The sequence below is a fragment of the Manis pentadactyla genome, chromosome 5, assembly GCF_030020395.1.
Source record: "Manis pentadactyla isolate mManPen7 chromosome 5, mManPen7.hap1, whole genome shotgun sequence".
NCBI classification, from domain to species: Eukaryota; Metazoa; Chordata; class Mammalia; order Pholidota; family Manidae; genus Manis; species Manis pentadactyla.
The window spans coordinates 159,534,400-159,560,892 of record NC_080023.1 but is presented as its reverse complement, the minus strand read 5'-3'; the positions used below and the strand labels follow the sequence as shown (position 1 = coordinate 159,560,892).

The window sequence follows — 26,493 nt, the reverse complement described above, 5'->3', positions numbered from 1 at the left end:
GAGGGGCTGCGTGGAGCAGCACAGAACAGGGGGAGATTCTGGCCGTTAGGTTCCCAAGGTAGGATGCACAAGAGTGCCAGGTAAAACAAGGAGATCTTCCCGAGCTGGAGGGCGGAGGTGGGGTGGAGGAGGCTGAGGATGACGGGGCCCAGGAAAAGGCCACCTGGGTCACACCTGCGCAGAGGCAGGACTAGGTATAGGGGAGGAAGGAACAATGGAGAAGATGGAGGATCTGAAAGTGTGAAACTGGAGGCGACCTAGGCCCCGTTTCCCATCCACAGTCCTTGGTCACGCAGGCAGAGATGACAGAAGGAGATGCCAGCCTCAGGCCACGAGGCACTCACTGCCTCTAGGGTTTCTCTGCTTCCGCGAAGGTCAGAGAAGTGAGCTGAGATGCTGGACAGGGTCTCAGGGGCACGTGGCGATGAGCAAATGTCCACAGACACCGCCACTTCTTTGGGGGTGAGGGGTTACGACCAAGCAAGGACTTACTACATAAGCTCCTCTCCCCCAAATACAGGCTCCCCTCCCAGGAATAAGGCATTTAAGAACAAATTTTTTTTAAAGAAATTCTAATTGGCTGAGGAGCCCCTCAGATGGTGACTTTATCTTGAACTAGACTTAATTTTCTGCCTAACGGTGAAAAGGTATGTGTATTTGGGAGGAAGTAGGCAGCATTGAAACAGAAGCCCAGTCAACTCACAGAATAACAAAAATAGCCTTTCTTGCCCAGCTGAGCTTTGAGGACTAAGAAACCCAAAACAACCACTTTTATTTTCTATCTCAGTGGCATTTCTGGACTCTTTTCCACAAGAGTTGTGCCAATTTGTACCCTCCTAATGAGCACATAAGCGTGCCGTCTCCCCACATCCATGTCAACATCCATTGCCAACCTCAAAGGTACACTTAAAAGAACAAATTAAGTTCGCTTCTTTTTGACTGAATAATCACTCAGTTACATTCACCATGACATCATCAATTCTGTCCACACCAGCTTTTGGCACAGAAATGGGAAGAGAATATCAAACCAATTTTAATGAATTTGGAACAGCAAGTTCTCGGCTGGAAAAATACTGTGGCTTATGAGAGATGCTGTTCCTTCAGGGGCTGTGAACATTATGTCCAATGCAACATCCACACAAAGACAACTTTATCAGAAGATGGCTGGGAGGGGCAGTTGTGGAGGGTCTACGAGATGCCCCCGCTCACCCCGCAGCCAGGCTCCGAGCACCCTCCAATCGCACAGACCCATTTCTCTACCAATCACCAGCACTGCCTGTCAGGCCTGTCAAACCAACCTAGGTGTCCACTCTAGGTTCCCTGTCATCAATCTAAACCTTTATATCTTTCTTTGCACCAATGTGTAGATTCTCAGGCCTGGAGTTGGCCTCCAAGTTGTCAAGTTGAACTACATAACAGATGCTGAAACTGTTAACTCCAACTGCAACTATATAACAGATGCTGAGACCCCCACCTATGGCCGCATCAGTGATGGAAAGGTCCTTCCTCCCCACCTCAGCCCATTTCATCCTGAACCCCTGGCTGTAGAAGGTCCTCATTGTTAGGAGCGGGAGCTGGGCGTCTGTTAAGTTCCACATTCCTCCAGGGACACACAGGGTGGGACCCACTCTTATTCCTCTAGGACGTCATTCTACTCCCCATGGTAGTGGCCTAGGGCTGGCCTAAGAAATGACCGCAAGCTTAATGGATTAAAACAACAGAAAATTACTGTTTCACAGCACTGAAGGCCAGTCCAAAACCAAGGCCTCACCAGGGTTGGCTCCTTTTGCAGGGTCTGAGTGAGAATTTGTTCCATGCCCATCTCCAGACATCTGGATGCAAAACTTAGCACCCCTTGGCGTGCAGAGGTGCCACCCCAAACTCTGCCTGTCTTCACAGCCCTTCTCCTCTGTGTTTCTCCTTCTCTGTCTGCATCTCTCCTTTTCTTATAAGGACATGGTCATTGGATTTAGGGCCCACCCGGATAATCCAGAAGGAGCTCACCTTGATCATTCCTCACAGTCCTGGAGGCCATTGGGCTGCCAGCATATCACTGAAGGCCTTGTCCTGGTTTGTAGCCATTGCCTTTTTGCTGGGTCCTCGCCTGGTGGAAGGAGTGAGGGGCCTCTGTGACATCTCTTTTATAAAGCACAAATCCCATTTATGAGGGCTCCACCCTCAGGACCTTAGCACCTCTCAAAGGCCCACTCCTAATACCATCATTTTCGGGGATTAGGATTTCAGCATATGAATTTGGGGTGTGGGGAATACAACACTCAGATGATAGCTGGTCACATTCACAAGTTCCAGGTAGATATAACTTTGGGGGCTCCAACATTCAACCCAATCTACCCCCTGAATCCTATGTCGTGCCAATGGAACAGCATGTCTTCCTGCCATTCCTTACATGGCAACACACCAAGTCCATCTATCCCCACTGGTACTGTAAGGCCTACCTGAGTGCCCCAAACACCAGTCAGTGCACACCATTCCATCTCTTCCAGCAACATGTCATCAGAAGACTTGGCACTTGGTCAAGGTCAAAGTTTTGAAGCATTGTTTATCAAAACCTTTGTGGTCCAAGGAGCAGTGTTAGGAAGGGAAAGCACTAGGCTCAGACCCAGGCTCCCTTAGCTTTTGGGGATTGTCTCGAGTGAGATGTTGAGCCACTCCAGGTCTCAGTTTCCTTATCTACAGGAAATAAGGGGATAATAATACTAAACTTGTGTATCAATGCTACAAGGTGTCTGATCATCTTTTCTCTATACATACAATGCAAAACCCTAGTCTCAGTATAGTGACTCATTTAACAAAATACAATCCAACAACCAGAAAATTGCTGGAAGTCATTCTATTCTTCCTCTACTCAGACCCCTCACAGAATGCCAAATGAAGTCAAAGCATTACCTATCATGCTGCTTTGTAATATCCTATCTGTGCATCCTTTCATCCTTTAGGTTTCTCACCCCACAGCTACCTGGGCACATCCCCCTGGCCTGGGGTCCTCTCTCCCAATTCCTGGCCAAACCCTCTAACTCACACCCTTGCAGGCCCTGGGCTACTTCTCATTTCCTTCACCCTTTCCACATCTACAGTCTCTCTCTATGTAGATTTTTCCAACCCCACTTCCCTCTCCACTCCCCCCATAATAATGACCGTCATTTCTACAGATGCATCTTCGGGGGTATAGGCAGAGGAAGTGGTGATATGAGTGAAAAATGAAGAAGAAAGAGTTTAACCCACAAGCACACATGCTCATCCTTCAAATGCAAATCATGTGTGCTGTGGCACATGCACATATGTGCACATATATATGCTGTAACATGCATGTGTGTGTATGTTGTGTGGACATGCTATGTGGTAAATGTGTGTACAAACGTTCACAGGCACATTTGTATGTATGTACACATCTGTGTGGGCATTGTGCATTCCGTAGCATGTGTGTACATACATAAGCATGTGTGGGTGCATTTGCATATGTGTGCGCAAATGTCGTGTGTCATATGTGCATGTGCATGCCATGTGTAAATGGTGGGCTGTATTGTGTGCACATGCCCACACACACAGGTCATGGGCACTCCTGGGTTCTGGGGTGCAGGCCTGCATCAAGCCAAGAGATCTAGGCCAAACAGAAGCCAAGCCAAGCCTCCACACAGCCTGTCCTCCCTCCCGCTGGCTTCAAGAAACAAAGACAGTTTAGCAAGAACTCCCCAGCTAAGCGGTTTTTTTAAGACCTTCAGCCAGCAGCCGCCTGGCTGAGCTGAACGTCTCACTTTATTAGTGAGTTTGGCCTTGGGTGTCTGGCTGTTTGATCAATCCTGCCGGGGGTCAGTGATATTTCCTCCGGGCCCCCGCCCCCACCCCTGCCTTCCGTGCACCTGATGAACAGTGGTGCCCCTGGACCGCTGATCACCTATTGATTTTCCAGCTGGAGACTGCATCTGCCGCCAGCAGCCATCTCCAGCCCTGTCACCAGGACTACTCGATGACTAACTGATCCCCCAGGCCCCTCCCAACAGCACCCCCATCACTTCAGACCCAGCTCCTCACCCCAATGGCCATCCTGTTCCTCTCACTTTGTGTCAGTTTCCTGCTCTGTCTCTCAGGAATCAGTGCTAGGGTCCACGGGAACCAAAGTCAAGGTCTTTTCCTGGTGACCACCCGCTCCTGGAGGCAGCCTGGCTTTGAATCCCATCTGCGCGACCTTGGGCACATCACTTCAAACCCCTGTGCCTCGGTTTCCTCATTTGTAAAGCTGGGGCATATCAGAACCCACTCATCCTGGATATAAGGCAGCAGTTGCCAAAGGGGACCACCTGGGGTCTGAGACCCTTCCAGAGTATCCATAATAGTTAATGTTCATAATAATACTAAGATGTCATTTGTCCTTTTAGCTCTCAATTAATTTTTTACTCTCAATGGAGTCTTCCAAAGACTACATGACATATGACAGCTCAAAAACTTGAATGCAGAAGCAGATATGAAAACCCAGCTGTTTTCTTTTAAGCCTGACATTATAGATTTGCAAAAATGCAAAGCAATGCCACACTTCCTTCTCCCTAATTTTTTTGTTAGGAAATGGAGTTATTTTTCATCAAATATTTATGTTAACATGTAACGTGTTTATTATTGCAATTTTAAATAAATTATAAACTACTATTATTACAGTTTCTCAGTTTTAACGCCTCACATGGTAATAGCAACAGAAATGACCCACATTACCCAGAGCTCTTTGAGATCCTCAAAAAATTTTAAGAGTATAAAGAGTTCTTAAGCTGTGCAACACAGAGAAGACAAGTAGTGATTTTACAGCATCTTACTACGCTGATGGACAGTGACTGTGAAGGGGTATGTGGGGGGGACTTGGTGAAGGGGGGAGCCTAGTAAACATAATGTCCTTCATGTAATTGTAGATTAATGATACCAAAATAAAATAATAAATAAATAAATAGGAGTTCTTAAGACCAAAACATTTGAGCACTGCTGATACAAGATGCTAGCACAGTGCCTGGTCACTGCAAACATTCAGTAAATTTTATCATTTTTAGGAGTAATTATCAATGGACAATTTGCCCACTTGAGGTGGTGTTCTCAGGGGTGTGGATCAGGGAGGAGAAATTCCTGGAGACCCTGATTAGTCCCTGCAGCCAAATGGCAAAAGCGGGGTCTCCCCTGGCTCCAGAACCCTCACCGCTCTGCTCCTGGCAGCACCCCCCCAACTTGGCACTCACTGCCAGCATGGGGTGTTCACCACCGCCTGCCAAGGGAAGGGAGCACCAGGCTGTCCTTCCACCAGCGCCAACCACTGGCTGCTCCTCGTGCTGCATGTGCACTCAGAGTCACCCAGAGGGAGGCAGTTGGTGCAAACAGAAGAGAGGAGATGTAATAATAACAGCTACTCCTTGCTTAGCATCCACCGCGTGTCAGGCACTACTGGAAGCATTTTAGCAAAGTTAAATCATTTGATTCCAGGAGCCAACTGCTGTTGTTTTTAAATGTACCTGGGATTTGGTAGTAATCAGGTATGGTAAGATGACAGCTGCAGAGCCAGCTTTGAAAGAAGGTTTTATTCTCACAATTTCCAAGAGGAGGGATCACAGCATACCACGTAGGGCCCCATGGAGAAGTACCCTCAGTCCGAAGGCAGAAGGAAAGCGGAAAACATGGGCCGGAATCTTCACTGTGCTTTTCACAGGGAGGAATGGCAAGGCAAAGTCGCCAGTCTAGGAGTGGCTAGTTTGAGTACTTTTAGCAGCACCAGGCTATAGGGGCTCCCCCTCGTTGTCTGGTACCTTTGCTGGCCCTGGGATGATGGAGGCAGGAGGAATATTGGCTTGTGTGAGTTAGGTAAGGGAGGGGGAGGGGCCGTGGGCCTTGGATCCATCTGCTCGCATCTGAAAGGTACACGCAAGGCAAATTGTTTCCCATCCTTGAGACTTAGCTGGCCCTGGGAGGGGCGGGCGGTCCCTTCTTGGATCTGCACAGCTCCAAGATGTCAAAGCATCATTAAAAGCACAAAAAATAAAAAGTGTGATTAACGCAGAAATGCATACTACTACTATCTTCCTTTGTAAGACAAGGAAACTGAGACAATGAGTTAACTGTCACATCCAAGGTCCACACAGCTCGTAGGTAGTAACAGCAGGACTCAAACCCAGCCACAGGGGCTCCACGGGCCAAGCCCGTGGCCACCATGCAATACTGCCTCATGCCAGGGCTGCTTGACCCACGGGGACTGCACACTGGCTGGTCCCCGATAGCCCAGAGCCTGGAGCAGGTTGGGCGAGGCCCTGGCACAGCCAGCACAGCTCTGGGATCCGGCTGTAGCTCTGAGCGCCATGACCTTGGGCAGTGCTTCCTGGTAGCTGCTAGTCATCCTGTTCCTGGGCCACTGCTCAGGCTCTCTGGCCACTCAAGGCTGCAGGAGGGATGGGGGCAACGGGCAGAAACGCAGGTACAGGGTGGCCTGGAGTGGTTCAGACACCCCACCGGACCCTCAGATTCCCTTCAGCCCTCCTGTTCCTCCCTCCAGGTGTGCAAGGACCCTGACAGTGGAGCAGGTGGCCACCTCCCGGGAGCTGAACTGAGGCCCAGCCTACCTGCCCTGACTCCACTACGAAGGATCCTGACCAGCCAGGTCAATAATTAGAACTCCACAGAAGTCATTGTATTATTTGATTTCTGTTGTTGATTATATTATCATGGCCTAGACCTGCAAACTGGTGAGATGCGTGCCTTTCTCTGAGATGTAGTCAAGATTTAAGGGCCTGGTCAAGCCCAGTTCTGAGCAGTGGGAAGAACCATAGCTCAGTCGCGGGCTGCGGCAAAGTGGTTCCTTCCATTCCGAGACGTTCAGGCCAAGACCAGGGCAGCTGAGAGCGTGCCCGGTGGCATGGACCAGGCAGGCGCAGAGGGCTGGCCGGCGTTGGGCCCTCGCCGCCGGCAGGACCCCGGAGCTGGACAGGTTCGTCCCGGAGGCACAAACGCGGGGCGCCAGCGCCCTCTGCCGGCCTCCGCTCACAGCACCGGCCAGAGCGTCCCTCTGCCGACTCCTGCGCGCTGACGCCAGAAACCCCGGCCCAGATTCAGAGGAGGGGGTTCGGCCTGGCCCCGTGCAGGGAGCGCGGCTCCGCTGAGGGCACGGCCAAGCACCGGGTTGTGGACCCAGGGAGCTGCATCGGCCATGGCCTTGGGGCAGGGGATTGTTGTCCCCCACCTGCATTGTCCTTGCAGCCTTGACCTCGTTGGTGTCCCTGGCCTTTCCTCTGGTCCAGTTCCAGCCCCACCACCACTCTCCGACATGTGGGTGACATTTTCTGCAATTCCAAATAGCCGTGTGCCACTCCTCTACTTCAGACCCTGTAGGCAAAATGGTTATTGCATGAAACATTGCTTTCCCATTAGAAAAAATTTGGGTCCAAAAGGTCAAAATTGAGGAAACATGGAACTGATCTGGTCAATGTGACAACCCCTTAGGAATCAATGGGGGATGGAGGCTGCCAGACCTCCAGGCTGGGGCCCCAAAGCAGCATTACCAAGGTGGGTTCCACTGCCACACCAGGCTTCAGAAGCCCATTTAGCCCGCCATGGTCTGGGTCTGCAGGGGTAGACTGGCATGGTGTGCCCGGGGCTGCAGAACAATCCACCCCAAAACTTGATGGCATAAAAACTACCATTTTATTATGCCCACAGATTCTGTGAGCCAGGAATTTGGACAGGACAGGGCACAATTGGGATGGCTTATCTCTGCCCCTGGATGTCTGGGGCCTCAGCCAAGGGTGAGTCAAAAGGGACTAGAAGTCGGCTGGCGACTGAAAGATTTGAGATTGGAGGATCCACTTCCAAGATGGCATTTTCATGTGCATCTGGGCCCCAGGCTGGAATGGCAGAGGCTGGGAAATCACTGGGCTATTGGCCCAAGCCCAGGCCTACTGGTCAGCCTCTCCTGCATCCTGGCCTCAGGAAGTTGGCCTCCATAGGTGTCAGCAGGATTCCACTATGACATTCAGGATGCGGGTCCCTCTATCCTTGCTGGGCAGAAGTTGGTTGAGGAGGGATCCCCTGAGTCAGGTGCCACAGCTGGGAGCCGTGAGGACGATACCATGGGAAGGGGGTGCTGTTGGAGAAGGCTCGAGAAATATCATGATTTGGTTCAACTTGAACTTTTCAAATTCAGGTACTGATACGAAAGGGAGTTGGGGCATGCAGGAAATAACAAGGAGGTCAGAGCACAGGACACGTTCTTACACTGTCCCTGAGTCTCCCTGTTCACTCTGCCAAGTAGCCTGAGCAAGGGACCAAAAGCCCCATTCCCCCTCCCTTTAGCTCATGGCCAGGCAGGCACGGGAACTCCCAGTCAGTGAGTCAGTCCCTGCCTCCACACGGCCAGCAGAGGGCAGCACAGCCCCACTCTGCCAGGTCAGATGCTGAGCAAAAGACTAGCAGGACCTGCTCAAGGCCACACTGAGGATCCACCGTATCCCTAGCAAAGAATGGGGTGCGGCCTGAATGTGAGGTTCCACATTCTTCTAGTTTGTGAGCTCCAGAGGAGCAGGGACTTGGATGTGTTCAATGCTGTACCCCCCAGTGGTATGCAGAAGACAAGCAATACTTGAGTGTTGGGTGAGAACATGCAGTTTTCTGATCTGAAGGTGAATGTGAGTGTGTGTCTGACCATGTTGGCCTAAGGGTATCCATCAGGTTTTGTACCCAGGGGGATTAGAGTCAGTGTGGGTCTGTCCCCAGTGCCTCACCTGAGTTATCTGGCAGCCCCCACCTGCCTTTGTTTATATTCACTCCTGGAAAGTCCCAGTGCCCCAGCCCTAAGGCCAGGGAAGCGCCAGTCCTGCCTCTGTGGACACCTTCCCAGGTATGTCCCTCCTAATTGCTCAGGCCCTGGCCACCTCTGCCCATCTGGGGCCCCTCATCACTCCATCCATCTTTCCTGGGCTGTCTTTATATCTCTTATTTAAAATAAAAGAAGTCCTCCTTGAAGAGGGTGCCGGGACCTGCAGACCATGGCCCAGGGAAGCTAGGACAGGTGTGCCAATAGCGGGTGGCAGGGAGCCCTCGAGGACACAGTTGGGCTGAGAAGAGCAGAGGCCCCTGATTTCTGAGCAACTCCTGGCCCAGAACCTTCCCAGAGCCCCAAAAAGGCGTTGCTTCCACACCAGGACACACCTGGGTGAATGACTATTGTAAGTTATCATTATCTTCATCTTAGAAATAAGAAAACTGAGATGGAAAAGGAAACTGTATCTTGCCAGGGGGCACAAAGTTATCTAATTGTGGGACTAGAGTTTAAACCCAGGTCTTCTCCAGACACGAGGATATTCTGAATGATTCTATTTACATTAAATTCTAGAAAAGGCAAAACTTCTTCATAATGACAAAAAGCAGAATAGTGAAGCCTGAAGGTGGGGTAAGGGGGCTAACTATAAAACATGAGGGAAGTTTTTGAAGCAAATATTCTATACTTGATTTGGGTGGTCATTTGTGGTGTATAGATTTGTCAAAAGTCATTGAAGTATCCAATTAAAATGAATGCATTTACTATATGTAAATTATACCTCAATAAAGGTTTTTTTGGGGTTTTTTTTGTTTGTTTTAATTTGGGTCTTCTGACTCAGATTTCAGGGCTCTTACCATCCACTCAGGCAACATCCGATAACACTGTCAATGATAAGTACCCTTGTGGCTGGCAAGAGTTATTAGTTATTCTCACACCCAGCGTGTGTCAGAATCCCATCTGGGCATGAAGCAGGAGAGCAGGCAGGAGAGACTGTGGGAATGCAGGTCCTTTAATCCTCATTCTGGCTGGAACAATGGCTCATCAACTGGCAAACCTCAAACGTGAAAACTGTACTCCAGCTGGGCCCCCTCAGTTCAAGGCATTGACACAGTTCAAGAGAGCTGACCTTGATTTATAAATCTGGGAACAGAAAACTGACCTCTTTCCCTAGAAGCGGGGTTTCCATGACCGCACTGACCACTGGGACAGGTAACTAACTGTTTCAGAATCTGCCCTCCTTTGAGGCTCTGGCCCAAGCCAGGATGATTTATAACACCCTTTCTGCAAGCAATGAAAAGTTTAGAGGAAGACTTAAATTTAATAAGTTCCCTGGTGACCTCTTCCAGTTTGCATGTTGCATCACTAACCTGGCCCAGATTTCTCCCCCTATGAGGCAATGGTGGGAAAACCAGACACCAGTGCTAATTAAACTGGCTCTAAATGGCAAGCAAGCCAATGGTGAGGAGAGAGGGAGCCACACCTCCAGGGCAGCAAACACAGCTGGAGTTTACATGCTCCTTGGACAATAAAAGATCAGCAAGAGATTTTCAAAACCTTGGCATATCCTGTTCTTTTTAGCGTCATAATGATCTAGGCCAGCTCTGAGGGCAAGAAGGCTCTGGAAGCACAGTGCCAAGGGCTGGAAAGGAGGGACAAAGGCCCTGTGGGTTAAGAGCCTAAATTCCATCTTAAGGATGCTGATCAGCAGGGAAGATTCACAATGATGTCATCTGTCCTATGAGTTACTGTCTTGGAAATAGGCATGAACTTTGCCCAGATAAATCCCATGAGTTACCATCCATTCCAGCAGTCTGTCTATTCATAACTTTGGGGAGAGTGCTTCCAGGAAATTATCTGCCTCTCCTAAAAAGGACACGGGGCTGCTTCACTCCTTGGTGGCCATGCAGGGCCAACTGCCGCCTCTGGCTTTCAGGTTGCCAGTGAAAACTAACTCCACCACAGGGGGACACGGAAAATAAGTATTAGTTAAAAGGGCATTTATCTCACTAGAAATGTACTGTGATGGGGCATGTAAGCATTATATTTCACGGTACTCATCAGAGCATCACATCCAGGATGGAAGTGGTGGTACCTGTGGGGATATGAGCTGGGAGGCCAGCAGCAGGCCCACTGAGATCAACTGCATAAGGTACACCCTGCCTACCTGGGGCCACAGGTAAACCTGTCTAAAACCTTGAATAAGGATAAAGGTCCTAAAACCCAGGTCTCCTACAGATGAACACCCCAGGCTCCTTCTTCAGTCCCATCTGGTTTCATTTTGCTTTGAATTTTTTTATCTCCATTCCTCACTCCCACCCCTTCAACTCCCTCCAGACAAACATTCTAATGTGCAGCTTTTTGTTTGTACCTATTTTTGCAAACACTGTTTTGTTTCTTGTGTGCATTTATTTCTGCTGTCTGTAAATACTATCCTGTTTACTTTTTTTACTCAGCTGTTTTTAAGAATAGTGTTATGTACTATTTGTGGCTTGAGACTACTCTGTAGTCCTCCACGGTGTCTCCCACTAAATTCTCCCTACACGTTCCCCCAGGGATGGACATCACTCCATTCTCCCACTGCTATTACTACCCCTCCCACCATATTCAGATTGGTGAGCATCCTTATACATGTCTCCTTATGAACCCAGGGGAGCAAAGATATGCACAAATGGAAACAAAAACAGACAGGAACTAAGAGTAACCTGGAAAGGAGGGACAACGGCCCTGTGGGTTAAGAGCCTAAATTCCATCTTAAGGATGCTGATCATCCTTAAGCCGCAGTGACAGCAGATACTAAGCCGATATGACTATACTTGAGAACGGAAAACACAGCAAGTGGGAACAGAAAGACAATGGCTGAAATAAACCAACCAAAGGCAGACAGGTAAACCCTTATCAGCCATATCCTGCTCTAAGGGCTCCTGGGGGCCAGTGGGCAGGAGGCAGGGAACCTGGGTATCTTCAGGACACGTAAGGGCTCCCCCCTTCAGTCTGGGGCCAGTGAAGCCTGGCCAGGACCTTTGTATTCAGAGTCACTGCCCAGGCCATGGTCAAGGGACAAGCCTTGGGCAGCAGCCCATGCTGGGCCTTGACTGGCTACGGAGATCCCCACAGGGCCCCTCACCACCATGCTAACAACCCCCTTGTGAACCAACCTCGCAGCCCCCCTTGCTGGCTCATTGCCTTCAGTAGAACCCACAAGTGGGGGCTGAGGCTACGTAAGCCACAGGGCGAGGGGAAAATGCGGCACGGGGAATCTCTTTGGCAGGCAAGGAGACAGCCTGTTTGAACAAGTTCAATACCACCCAAAAGCACACAAAATACACAAAGTGGCATCTCCATGGTTCCCCAGAGAGCAGAACGTCACCCAGGCTCACCAGGGGAGCAGTGACCATGAGGACCCGCCAGTGAGCCCTCTCCAGGAGTCCCGCTACGCAGACTCGAGCTACTCACCCAAAGTGCCCGGCTGTGTATGAATGATTTGATTGGCTGTTTCCAGTTTCAGTGACAGAAGAAATAGATTAAACTGACAGGAAATCCAGAATTCCATCATCCTCTTTCAGCACAACTGAGAAGGCTGGGAAAAAGTCCCAATGAGTCACTGGGGAGTAGATAATACCTGATCTTATCTAAAGGAGAAGAAAGGGCTAAGGAGGCTGAGTCCTGATAACTTGAATCCCGGCAGGTATATGAGGGCAGGCAGCCTGCCCCGGTGGCTCCAGGTCACCTGAAATGCAGTTGCCTGATGAGGCCGACCCACTTCCCCAGGGCAGATGCTGCCAGCGGGCCCACACAGTCCATTTAGCCCATAGCCCAGTGGTTCCCAGACCTGGGGGTTCATCAGCCAGTTTCTGGTTTTAGTTTTTTTTTTTATAACTAACTATTTTTTTATTTCTAGGCATTAGTACCCTAAATGCCCTAACATTCATAGTTAATGTGCTTTCCCCCCAAATCCTTCATTTTCTGCATACTTGAAATAATTTCCTCTTCCCGTTTTTTTTTTGTATCATTAATCTATAATTACATGAGGAACATTATGTTTACTAGACTCCCCCCATCACCAAGTCCCCCCCACAACCCCTGTCCATCAGCGTGGTAAGATGCTGTAGAATCACTACTCGTCTTCTCTGTGTTGCACAGCCCTCCCCAAGCCTCCCCCCAACATTATACATGCTAACCATAATGCCCCTTTTCTTTTTTTCCCCCCCTTATCCCTCCCTTCCCACCCATCCTCCCCAGTCCCTTTCCCTTTGGTAACTGTTAGTCCATTCTTGGGTTCTTTGTGATTAGTTTTTAATTGGGAGACTCGTATAAGATTGTTAGTGTTCTCTTTTTCCAAGGAAAACGTTTTTTAAAACTACCATCTAATAATCACCATCACTTTACATGTTAGCCAAAAAAAGACTAAATGATACGCCATTTATATAGAATAGTTTCAAGCTTTAGGAAATGCTCATTATCACATGTTCCTCATGTGGGGGGGCAGTCAGGAAGGCTCACCATGGTCTTGTACTGGAGGCCACAGCCAGGACCTGCCTGGAGTTGAATTCCAACCCCACTGATCACAGTGCCTTGGGGGAACAGGCAAGAGGACTTGAAGTGAGATCTAGGAACTTGTTAGGGTACAACCTGCACAAATTAAACTGTCACTTGAATCTGATGTTCCCCCTGACCTCTAGCTGGTGGCTCACCCCCCTCCCATCTTGATGCTCTCACATCTTCATACCCCGTCCCCTTTACCAGTGGTTCCCAAGCCACGTCATGTGGGCTGGAGTTGTTCCAACTGCAGGCTCCCAGGTCTCTCTACTGACGGGCTGGTCCAATTGTTCCAGTATGGGAACTCATGTCACCTGGATTTGGGCACTCACGTCGTGGCCCCCACCATTATGGAAATGACTTGCCAGAAGCCATCAGCACCAGATCCTGCAAAGCAGAGCTGAGAACAGGGACAGAGTGCCAGGGGAACACAGACTGAATGGCAGCACCGAGGCCACCAAGTAAAACAGTGCTATCACCACAACAGTGGGTAGGAGCGTACAGCTGGGGGACCGTGTAACTCTCCAGGTTCACAGCCAAGTGAGACACTCAGCTGGGAGGGGACAGACAGGGAATGTGGACACCATCTGTACATTCACAAAGAAAGGGTCCTTTTTTAACAAGGGAGCCTCTTGGATGCTGCCCTGCCCCCCGCTGTGGCCTCTGTGATCGGTCACTTCTGTCCTTGTCACCCCACCTCCATACTGGCTTACTCTTCAGTCACCTGTTTGCAGCACCTCCACCCCTACCCTTTACCATGTACACAGCCCAAATACTCAACCAGCATTTCCAAATGGACCAACAGGAGCACTGGCTGGCCCAGGGGACTCCCTTTGATGGCACTGTGCACCCCTCAGGGAGACCACCGGCTGTGGGAAAGAACCTGGAGGGCGTGAGCCACAGGCACAGAAGGCTCCTGTCTCTGGGCCTAGAGGTCACCACTGCCTCCACCACTCTCTCCCTAAGCACCTGGCTTCAGAAGGAAGACACTTGAATGTTGTGGAAATTCCACTAACAATACCCAAAAACCTATGTGGAGGCTGAGGGACAAATTCTTGTGATACCTGGGGACAAAGTCATGTGAGTTGCCAGGTAAAGAGGCCCTGCTGGCCGCAGTACCCTCTCTCAGGCACGCTGGGACGCCGCTCTCTGATGGGGTTGCACATCTTCACATACACATGAAGGGGCCTCAGCCAAGGCTGTGATTTTTGCGGTTACAGGTCTGACAGTGAAGAACCCCCTACACCCACAATGGGCCACAACATAGCACATGGTACAAAGCTCAGCGGCCTGCCCTGGTGGGGACGTCCTCTGAGAGGCAGGGGTACAGGGAAGACGCCGTCTGGACCAGGCACCCACAGGCAGGGACAGCCTGTGGCACTGTGCTCTCTACAGCCTGCACACCCTCCCCCCAGTGATTATTTGATCCCCATTTTGGATGTCTGGTCTACCCCAAAGAGTGTGGAACCCGTACCCTTTCCTCCCTCCACCCCAACAGATGCTTATTAGGATCAGCCCCAGTCCTGAACTCTGACCTTGCTACAGAAAAATCCCCATCAGCAAATGGCAAGAATTAGCACCTCTCCGGCTCTTCACTTAAACAATGTCTAGTGGTTTGCTTTAATAAGGTCTTGAGTGCATTTGACCCCACTATCTTGCTTAATGGGGCTTCCTGTGTCCCTGTGACCCTAAAAGCTAATTAATGCTACAGCATCAGGTTTCTTAGCTAATGCCAGGCTCCCACTTGGAAGAATTAATTAGACCATGTTAAAATACAGACCACGAAAACCAGAGCTGGGAGGGAATACATTTACTTGAGGTATAAAGGTTTACTATTTTTAACAATATCACTATTATTTACATGTTTATAAAATGGAAATAAAAATGACATACATGTTTGGTGCCAAAAGTGGCACATCAAACTAACATTAGTACAAAAATAATTTTCAAGCTACGTGTTTTTTAAATAAATGTCATTGAAACAGTAAGGGGAAAAAAAATCTGTCGGTCATGTGTTGGAGTGAACATCATCCCAGCACTGGGGCAACAATGAGACCCGTGCCTGCTGGGAGGGCCGCCCCTGTATGGTTTCCTGAGACCCAAGCAAACAGACCAAAAACGAATACATAAGTTATGGTCCTGAGCAACAGAAGCTTAGAGCCTCTAAACTGCTGTGACTTCCTGCTGCAGAGGATCCCCACGGGGTCTGAGCTGATGAGCTTTCACTAGTGCTCGGCCAGTGGCAAGAGGACATGGTATCGTACGCAGAGAGAAAGCTGAGCCCACTTGGGAAACAGAGAAGTCCTTGGCCAACAAAGAACAGGGCACACGAGTCCTCTCTGTGGATCCCGATCCTTGTAAGTCTGGCTGCAGATAAACAGGGGCCAGGGCAGAGGAAAACAGAAGCTGCTTGGTTTGGAGCCCCTGTGCCACCAGCCGTGCCCCGTGATGGTTCTGGCAGAAATGTGCAGTGTTGCCAGGGCCTCATCCCTTCAGAGACAAAGGCTTGTTCACACCTGGCAGTGGACCTCCTTGGTTGTTGGAGCCGTGGCCCCTCCAGGAAGAGCAAAGCCAGCCCAGCAAACCCCATCCACCCACAGGGCGCTGCAGCTGCCTGCCTAACTTCCCTCTACGTTACCCACAAAGCGGGGCCAGAGCTGTGCCGGCTGGAGGCAGCATTCGGGGTGTGTGAGAGTGCCGAGTGAGCAAGGAGCACGGCTCTGCCAACTCCTGCTCTGTGGGGGTGCAGCACAGCGGGACACCTGCCCACGCACAGATTCCTCCGGGATCCCAGCAGGGAAGGCAAATGCTGAGGGGAGCAGAAGGATGGGGCTGGCGCGTGGGCTGCAGCCCACTTCGGAGCAGCTGAAGGTTCCATATGAGCCGACGCCGGCTCACCGCCTTGGGCTGGGGGAGCAGCAGCATGGAGGAAAGGGCACCAAGCAGTCCCTGCTGCTGCAGGTGAGCTTGGCTCACTGGTCCTGGACCTTGGCCCTTTTTGCTTTTAGGGACAGGTGCTACGAGAGAAGAGAAAACATCTTAGTTGTGGTTGGTTAGACAAAAACCAGACTTCAACATAATCCCACATAAAAGACCAAATCAAAGCTTCCACCTGGTCCACACCTTCTCCGGGAGTGCCCTGCGCCCCAGGAAGGAGTCTGGAGGGAAAAAGCCCAAGTGACCAACAAAGGAAATAGGCCTTCCGTGAGCCACAGGTCACACGGGGCTCTCCTGTGGGGTGCTTCCATGAGACACGGCTCTCCTCTGCCCCAGCCCACAGGACAGCTCTGTCGCCAAACACCTGAGCAGGACGCTGGGCCCTGGCCAGACATCACCCCAAGTTTCCGTAGATTTCTTGAGAATGGTCAAGAAAAGGTATCCTCCCCTAGGACCAAGAAGAAGCACCACTTACCAAGCATCCGTGTGCAGGTGCCTGTACTCAAGGCCCCGCCCACACGGAATCGCCCAAGCACAGGGAGACACACCGGAAGAGGATGCCTTTGCCAGCACATCTTTTGTTCAGACGTGTGGCTCTCTACCAGTATGAATAAGATAGGAAGCGTAATATTATACTCAAATGTTTAGGAACGAGGGATACAATCATTCTTTACATTTTAAGGTAAAGTCAAAAGTGCTGGAAATCCCAAATTATGCACTTAAGGCAGAGTGTATAAACATAGCTCTTAGTGAAGAACTTCTGTTCACCAGCTGAGGTATCCCTGACACCTCCTTAATAATCACACATTAACAACCAAGAGATACCTAAGGCGTGTCCCCCTAGCGTGCAGTGGGATCTCCACGTGAGCAAGCCCCAACCCTGACTGCCAGCAAAGCAGGCCTGCCGATCCCCAGCACACTCGGTGCCCAAATCTTATCACACCCACATGGCCTCCAGACACAACCCCCTTCGCCAACACGGAACTGCAGGGCCTGAAAGAATGCAGGGTGCAAAAGAAGATACAACACACCCCCAGTACAACCTAAGAGGTGACTGAGTGAACAGGACACAAATCTAATGAGCTGTAGGAAGCCACTGTCTATCTGCTTCTGCCAGACAAAGGAGTACAGACTCTCACGAAGTCCCTAGTTAAGAGGGACTCCAAAGACATCTCTGAGAATCAGGAAGAAGCAATTATGGACTGGAAGGCAAATCTGAGCAGGTCACCCTGTTTTTCTTCTCTCCAGCTGTGGGTCTTGCTGAATTTGTCTGAACTCTCTCCTACCTGTACTGTGCCTAATATGACCCCTCCAACTAATGTTAGTCACCCAGTCTTAGCTTGGGAATGGGAGATGATGTCATTATGCTTGAGGGAACATTTTTTGGTGCTCAATTCTGAAAAGAATGTTGAGTATAAACAAAGCCGATTCTGGACCATTTCAGGCCTCTTCACAGGGTATGAGTGACATTTTGGAAAACAGTGGTAATGGAAAGACACCAGAGGTGCCAGGAACAGAGCTGGGGGTGATCTGTGGGCTGTGGATGGTTGTGAGGCACTACACTGTTCAACAAAGGAACATTTACCATACATGGGCAGCCACTGAAGACCTACACGGCACTTGGAGAAATCAGTTCATTTGGCCAAGTTAATAGAAATACCACCTTTGGACTGTTTAGTTAAGGAGGGGCCATTGCCCATACAATGAAGCTGTTGCACCTGGTGATTTCTAAAGGTGTCAGCCTCTCTAAAAATGTTCTGATCAAGGTAGTGATCAAAGTGGAGTTCATGAGCTGAAAAAGAGACACTGGAGAGAAGAGATAAATGCAGAAATTTAGGACTCCATTTTCTCCAAACTTCTGAGGCTATCTGTACTTTAACATTGTGGATTTGACCTAAAGAAACTATAATTTTGAGCTGAGAAGAAAAATGACTCCACTTCTAGATTAATTCTGTTCTCCAAGAGTCTAAATGAATCCAAGACCACATCGGGATTATCCTTCTCTAACTGCTTGCACTGTATCACTTTAACAAGCGCTTCTACAACTGCACCATCTTCCTCAAGCTCTAGGATGTACTTCCGGTCACCTCTTTGGGCTCCTGAAGTCTGCTGCTTTCCAACTGAGAGGTTTTGAGGGAAAAGATTTTCTTTCACTTTAGGTTTATTCTTATCAACCCAGTATAGCAGAGACAACACACTTTGTATTTTTATCAGTCCCTACAGCTGATCTCATGTCTAGCTGAAATATCTGTATAAAGATATGTGAAGAACTATATAGGTTTGAAATACACAGGTTTAAAATCTGTTTGACTGGGTAAGATTTAAATATTATAAAAAGATTTTAAAAGGATAATTTCCCTTGAACTTGCTAGAGGGGGAGGGAAGAGAAGATCCTTCCATTTACAGGTCACAACGAGAATGTTTCGCAGAGCGGAGAATGTGAAATAAACAAGTTAGGCAGGACTGTGGCACCTGGTCAGTGCCACTTACGGCAGGCAGCATTCCTCAGTCCCTGCTCACTGCTGCCAGGCAGTAACTGAGGCCCACTATCAGCACATTGAATGTTTCTTTCAAGAGAAACTTGAAATCCATATTTAATGTGAAACCTCCCAACTTTAAATGTGGCAATCAATACAAAATTTGTCTTGAAAACAGTGCAGTCTGGTCATAACCCTAACAAAGTAAAAGAGTTTGGACTTTCCTTTCCATGGTAAGCAAAGGTAAAAGTAGACAAAATAGCCAAAGCAAAAGTTCTCAGGCATTGGACATCAGATAGCACAAGGCTATAATCCTTCAGAAAAAGGAAATACTCAAGTGAGTTCTACATTTATCCCAGGTCTCCACCTGGGCCTCCACACCTTAGCATAGGGAAGTAAATCCTAAACAGAAAACAACAGTGTTGCTGGGTAGAGGAAACAGATCACAGTTCAGGGCTGCTAAGAAAGCTGGAATTTGCAGGACAGGTCATCAGAAAGAAAGAATTCCAGAAATCTACACAGGGCTATCCTTACATCCTTCGCTGATTACTAAGATGCACATGTGCAGGCCAAGATTTGATAAGGCTGGCTGGAAATAGTTACTGGGGAGTTGTGAGCTAATATGGAAGTTCTGGAGGTTTTTACCAGGGAGACACTGGAGTTCTGACCAGCCAGAGTACAAAGACCTCTCTGACCATCCTACACATTTAGATGACACATCAAAAAGCCATGTCTGAGGAACACGGTCACTCTAGACCAGCCCTATTAAAGACTAAAATCAAACCTCAATGGAATTAAACTAATCTGTGAGTATTAACTGTCTACTAGAAGAAAACTCAACATTCTAAGGAAAAGACAAAGTCCATACTCTTCACAACATAACTTCTACAATGTCTAGCATATAACAAAAAATTACTAGACAAGAGACACAGGAAAATGTGGCCAGAGATGACAAGATGTTGAATTAGTAGACAAGCCCTTTAAAACAGCTACTATAAACATATGTTCCAAGATCTAAAGGTAAAAAACAGAGTGATGAGTGAACACATGAGAATCTAAACAGAGAAATAAAAAACTTAAAGAAAAATCAAATGAAAATGCTAGAATGGAAAATACAGTATCTGAAATGAAACATCTTCTGTATGAGCTAAAAGCAGACTGGATACTGCAGAAGAAATGGCCAGTGAAACAAACTGGGGGCAGGTCAAGAGACTACCCAAACTAAAGAAAAAAAAGTAAGATCATAGTCCCAGTGACATGTGGGACAATATCAAGTGCTCAACATTAGCGAGAGGGGTGCTAAAGGGGAAAAGATTACACAGAACCTGCTGCTCAGGAGAAAGGGTGTGAGGACAAAACTATCTCGGCACACTCAGCCCAGCAGGTTGGGAACTCTCAGAATTGTATGTAAATTGAAGTTCCAAAAGAGAGCAGAGAAAAATTGGAGCAGAAAAAATATTTTAAGGAATAACAGTCCCAAATTTCCCAAACATAATGAAAAGATACATTAGCACACAAAGTCAGTAAGCTCAATGAACTCCAAGAAGGAAAAGTACATCATAGGTCAAACTGCTGAAAAACCAAAGATAAAGAAAAATAACTTAAAAGCTGCCACAGAAAAAGACACATTATATACAGAGGAACAACAAAAATGACTGCTGGCTTCTCAACAATTCAAATTAGAGGGGAATAGAATAAACTCTTTAAAGTGCTAAAAGGAAAGCAAAAAAACAAACACAAAAAAACGCTTTTGACCTAAAATCTAAATACAGACAAAATATCTTTCAAAAATGAAGGTGAAATAGACATTTTCAGATAAGCAAATGCCAAGAGAATATTTCACCAGCAGACATACACTAAAACATATTAAAGGAAGTTCTGGAGGGGGGAAAAAGATGGCAACATGAGAAGTCACGCGGAAACCTCCTCCCAAAATCACATAAAACACGAAAATACAGCAGATAAAACTAATCCTAAAAAAGCAATCCGAAGACTGCAGAACAGACTGCCTACCTCTGGGAAAAAAGAGAAGACGTCACAGAAAAGGACAAAGTAGCAAAGCCATAATCTGGCAGGACCCAAGCCCTGCCCCCTCCCCAGCCCACAGATGGGGAAGAAAAACTGAGCAGAGAGGGAGTAGAAGCCTAGGACTGCTGAACAGCTACCCCTGGAGATGTGCTCTGGGAGCACAAACCCACATTACACGGTGCTCTGGGGATCAGTGGGGTTGGAAAGCAAAGATGGGTAGAATACTCAGAGAGACTGAGATTCCTGTCACTTGTAGAGAACAGGACAAAAGAAAGGCAGGCACTGTAAAAGACTTACCAAAAGCGAGAAGGGTGCTATAAAGGGGAAAAGATTACACAGAGCCTGCTGCTCAGGAGAAAGGGTGTGAGGACAAAACTATCTCGGCACACTCAGCCCAGCAGGTTGGGAACTCTCAGAAGCTTGAGATGCTGCATCCCCCCGGCTGGCAACACAGCCCTGAGGCCCCCCACTGCGATATGCAGTCTGCAGCTCCATCCTCCCAGCAAGCACAGCTCCCACCATCATTCCAGGCCAACCAGAGGGTAGCCCTGCCCATGGCAGCTACAGGGACGCATCACAAAGCCTCCTCCCTGCATACACGGCACCCTGGACCTGGCAGTGGAGGCAGGCACTACAGCCAGGAAGGCAGGAAACCCTCCCATCTGGGCACTCAACTCCCCACAGGTGCCGGTTCTCCTTGCCTGCAACCCCCACCATTGCTACAGGTGCACAGCAGTGCCAGAGAGTAGAGCTTCTAGGCACTAGAGGGCACCACCTACACAAAGTTATTATTCCACAGGAAATAAGAAAAAAAGGAAGCAGCAAAGAAATTTGGTCCAAACAAAATTATAAGCAAAAACGCCAGAAAGAGGGCTCAGTAAAACTCAAAGCACCAATCTTCTTGATAATGATTTCAAAACAAAAAAATCATAAACATGCTCATGGAGCTACAGAAAAATATTCAAGATCTCAGGGAGGAATTCAACATAGAGATAGAAATTTTGGAATATACCATATCTGAAATGAAACATAAAATGGAGAGATTTACAAGTAGACTAGATGAGATAGAGGAGATGGTAAATGAAATAGAAATTAGAGAACAGGAAAACAAAGCTGAGGCACACAGAGAAAAAAGGATCTCTAGGAATGAAAGAGTAAGAGAGCTGTGAGACCAATCCAAATGGAACAATATTCACATTATAGGGGTTCCAGAAGAAGAGAGAGACAAAGGGACAGAAAGACTCTTTGAGGAAATAATTGTTGAAAACTCCCCCAATCTGGAGAAGGAAATAGTCACTCAGGTCATAGAATTGCAGAGATCTCCCAACACAAGGAACCCTAGGAAGACAACACCAAGACATAAAAATAATTAAAATGGCAAAGAGTAAGGACAATAAAAAAGTACTGAAAGCAGACAGAGAGAAAAAAAAGATCACATACAAAGGAAACCCATCAGACTATCATCAGATTTCTCAGCAGACACCTTACAGACCAGAAGGGAGTGGCATGATATATTTAATGCAATGAAACAGAAAGGCATCCAACCAAAAATACTCTACCCAGCAAGATTATCATCTAAATTTGAAGCAGGGATTAAACAATTTCCAGATAAGCCAAAGTTGAGGGAATTCACCTCCAACAAAATATCTCTACAGTGTATCTTAAAGGGACTGCTCTAGATGGAAGTGCTCCTAAAGCTAAACAGCTGTCACCAGAGAAAATAAAACCACAGAAAAGGAAGTAGGCCAATTAATTGGTAATACAAAATTAAATTGGCAAATACAAAATTAAATCAACTACTGACAAAGTTAGTCAAGGGATAAACAAAGAGTACAGAATATGACACCTAATATAAAGAGTGGAAGAGGAAGAAGAAGGAGAGAAAAAAGAAAAAAACCCTTTAGATTGTGTTTGAAATAGTATACTAAGTGAGTTAAGATAGACTGTTAGATAGTAAAGAAGCTGCCCTTGAAACTTTGGTAAACAAAAATCTAAAACCTATAATTGCAATAAGTACATATCTATCAATAATCACCCTAAATGGACTTAATGCACCAATCAAAATACATAGAGTTACAGAATGGATAAAAAAGCAAGAACCAGCTATATGCTGCCTACAAGAGACTCACTTCAAACCCAAAGACACACACAGACTAAAAGTGAAAAGATGTAAAAAGATATTTCATGCAAATAATAGGGAGAAAAAAGCAGGAGTAGCAGTACTTATATCAAACAAAATAGATTTCAAAATGAAGAAAGTCAAAAGAGACAAAGAAGGACATTACATAATGATAAAGGGGTCAGTCCAACAAGAGGATATAACCATTATAAATATCTATGTGCACAATATAGGAACACCTAAATATGTGAAACAAATGCTAACAGAATTAAAGGGGGAAATAGAATGCAATGCACTCATTTTAGGAGACTTCAACACACGACTCACTCCAAAAGAAAGAGCAACCAGACAGAAAATAAGTAAGCAGAGAGAGGCACTGAACAAAACATTAGAAGAGATGGGCCTAATAGACATCTACAGAACACTCCACCCGAAAGCAGGATACACATTCTTCTCAAATGTACATGGAATGTTTTCCAGAATAGATCACATACTAGGCCATGAAAAGAGTCTCAGTAAATTCAAAAAGATTGAAATTGTGCCAACTAGCTACCAGACCACAAAGGTATGAAACTATAAATAAATTATGCAAAGAAAACAAAAAAGCCCACAAACACATGGAGGCTTAACATGCTCCTACATAATCAATGGATCAATGAGCAAATTAAAACAAGAGATCAAGCAACATATGGAGACAAAAACACCAACTCAACAGCCTAAAATCTGTGGGACACAACGAAGCAGTTCTAAGAGGAAGTATATAGCAATACAGGCTTACCTCAAGAAAGAAGAACAATCCCAAATAAAGTCTAAATTCACAATTAATGAAACTAGAAAAAGAAGAACAAATGAGGCCCAAAGTCAGTAGAAGGAGAGACACAATAAAGAGCAAAACAGAAATAAATAAAATTAAGAAGAATAAAAAAAAACAGAAAGAAACAAAGAAACCAGGAGCTGGTACTTTGAGAAAATAAACAAAATAGATAAACCCCTAGCCAGACTTATCAAGAAAAAAAGAGACTGCACACACATAAACAGAATCAGCAATTGGAAAGGAAAAGTCACGATGGACACCACAGAAGTACAAAGAATTATTAGAGAATACTATGAAAAATTATATGCTAACAAATTGGTAATGTAGAAGAAATGGACAACTTTCTAGAAAAATACAACCTTCCAAGACTGACCCAGGAAGAAACAGAAAATCTGAACAGACCAATTAACAGCAATGAAATCGAACTAGTAATCAAAAAACTACCTAAGAACAAAACCCCTGAACCAGATGGCCAAACTCCTGAATTTTATTAAATATCTAGTGAAGCCCTCATACCCATCCTCCTTAAAGTTTTCCAAACATTAGAAGAGGAGGGAATATTTCCAAACTCATTCTATGAGGCCAGCATCACTCTACTAGCAAAACGAGACAAAAACACCACAAAAAAAGAAAATTACAGCCCAATATCCCTGATGAACATAGATGCAAAAGTACTCAACAAATATTAGTAAACCAAATTCAAAAATACATCAAAAAGATCATCCCACCTTGACCAAGTGGATTTAGTACAGGGATACAAGGACGGTACAATATTCGAAAATCCATCAACATCATACACCACTTCAACAAAAAGAACAAAAACCACATGATCATCTCAATAGATGCTGAAAAAGCACCTGACAAAGTTCAATATCCATTCATAATAAAAACTCTCAATAAAATGGGTATAGAGGGCAAGTATCTCAACATAACAAAGGCCATATATGACAAACCCACAGGTAACATCATACTTCACAGTGAAAAGCTGAAAGCTTTTCCTCTAAGATCAGGAACAAGACAAGTATGCCCACTCTCACCACTTTTATTCAACATAGTACTGGAGGTCCTAGCCATGGCAATCAGAAAACACAAAGAAATAAAAGGCATTCAGATTGGTGAAGAAGTTGTTAAAAATGTCACTGTTTGCAGATGACATGATATTGTATATAGAAAACCCTAAAAGAGTCCACCCCAAAACTACTAGAATAACTGAATTCAGCAAAGTTGCAGGATACAAAATTAATACACAGAAATCTGTTGCATTCCTATATACTAACAATGAACTAGCAGAAAGAGAAATCAGAAAAACAACTCCATTTACACTTGCATCAAAAAGAAAAAAATACCTAGGAATAAACCTAACCAAGGAAGTGAAAGACCTATATTCTGAAAACTATAAGACATTCATGAGAGAAATTAAACAAGACATCAATAAATGGGAATACATCCCACGCTCATGGATAGGAAAAATTAATATTGCCAAAATGGCCCAAAGCAATCTACAGATTCAATGCAATCCCTATCAAAATACCAACGGCATTCTTCAGTGAACTGGAACAAATAGTTCTAACATTCATATAGAACCACAGAAGACCCCAAATAGCCAAAGCAATCCTGAGAAGAAAGAATAAAGCTGGGGGGATTACACTCCCTGATTTCAAGCTCTACTACAAAGCTACAAACAGTAATCAAGACAATTTGGTACTGGCACAAGAACAGACCCATAGATCAATGGAACAGAATAGAGAGCCCAGATATAAACCCAAGCATATATGGTCAATTAATATATGATGACAGAGCCATGGGCATACAATGGGGAAATGAAAGCCTCTTCAACACCAAAAAATTGGCAAAACTGGACAGCTACATGCAAGAGAATGAAACTGGATTATTGTCTAACTCCATACACAAAAGTAAACTCAAAATGGATCAAAGACCTGAATGTAAGTCATGAAACCATAAAGCTCTCAGAAGAAAGGACAGGCAAAAATCTCTTGAATATAAACATGAACAACTTTTTCCTGAACACATCTCCTCAGGCAAGGGAAACAAAAGCAAAAACGAACAAATGGGACTACATCGTGCTAAAAGCTTCTGTACAGTAAAGGACACCATCAGCAGAACAAAAAAGCATCCTGCAGTATGGGAGAACATATTTGTAAATGACATATCTGACAAGGGGTTAACATCCAAAATACATAAAGAACTCACATGCCTCAACACCCAAAAGGCAAATAACCCTATTAAAAAATAGGCGGAGGATATGAACAAACACTTCTCCAAAGAAGAAATTCAGATGGCCAACAAGCACATGAAAAGATGCTCCACATCATTAATTATCAGAGAAATGCAAATTAAAACCACAATGAGATATCACCTCACAGCAGTTAGGATGGCCAACTTAGAAAAGACTAGGAACAACAAATGCTGGCGAGGATGCGGAGAAATGGGAACTCTCCTACACTGCTGGTGGGAATGTAAACTAGTTCAACCATTGTGGAAAGCAGTATGGAGGTTCCACAAAAAACTAAAAATAGGAATACCATTTGACCCGGGAATTCCACTCCTAAGAATTTACCCAAAGAAAATAAGTTCTCAGATTCAAAAAGACATATGCACCCCTATGTTTATTGCAGCAATATTTAGAATAGCCAAGATATGGAAGCAATATCTTGTGTCCATCAGTAGATGAATGGATAAAGAAGAGGTGGTACACATACACAATGGGCTACTATTCAGCCATAAGAAAGAAACAATTCCTACCATTTGCAACAATATGGATGGAGCTAGA

General features: G+C 46.4%; 1 protein-coding gene and 1 long non-coding RNA gene across 3 annotated transcripts in view; both read right to left on the bottom strand.

Annotated features, from left to right (window-relative positions):
* Positions 1–6,565: 6,565 nt before the first annotated feature.
* LOC118920843 (uncharacterized) lies at positions 6,566–14,606 on the bottom strand. Its single transcript, XR_005028097.2, has 3 exons — positions 13,292–14,606; positions 12,245–12,368; positions 6,566–7,359 (listed from the first exon to the last, which is right to left on the bottom strand). It is a non-coding gene; the product is annotated as an uncharacterized LOC118920843 (long non-coding RNA).
* A 516-nt stretch (positions 14,607–15,122) lies between these two features.
* DHX35 (DEAH-box helicase 35) overlaps positions 15,123–26,493 on the bottom strand; it is a 79,549-nt gene continuing 68,178 nt past the window's right edge. For both annotated transcript variants that reach the window (XM_036902286.2, XM_036902287.2), the window contains one exon: positions 15,123–16,344. In XM_036902286.2, coding sequence (XP_036758181.2) covers positions 16,300–16,344 — 45 coding nt within the window. In that variant the 3' untranslated portion in view covers positions 15,123–16,299. The remainder of the gene's footprint in view (positions 16,345–26,493) is intronic.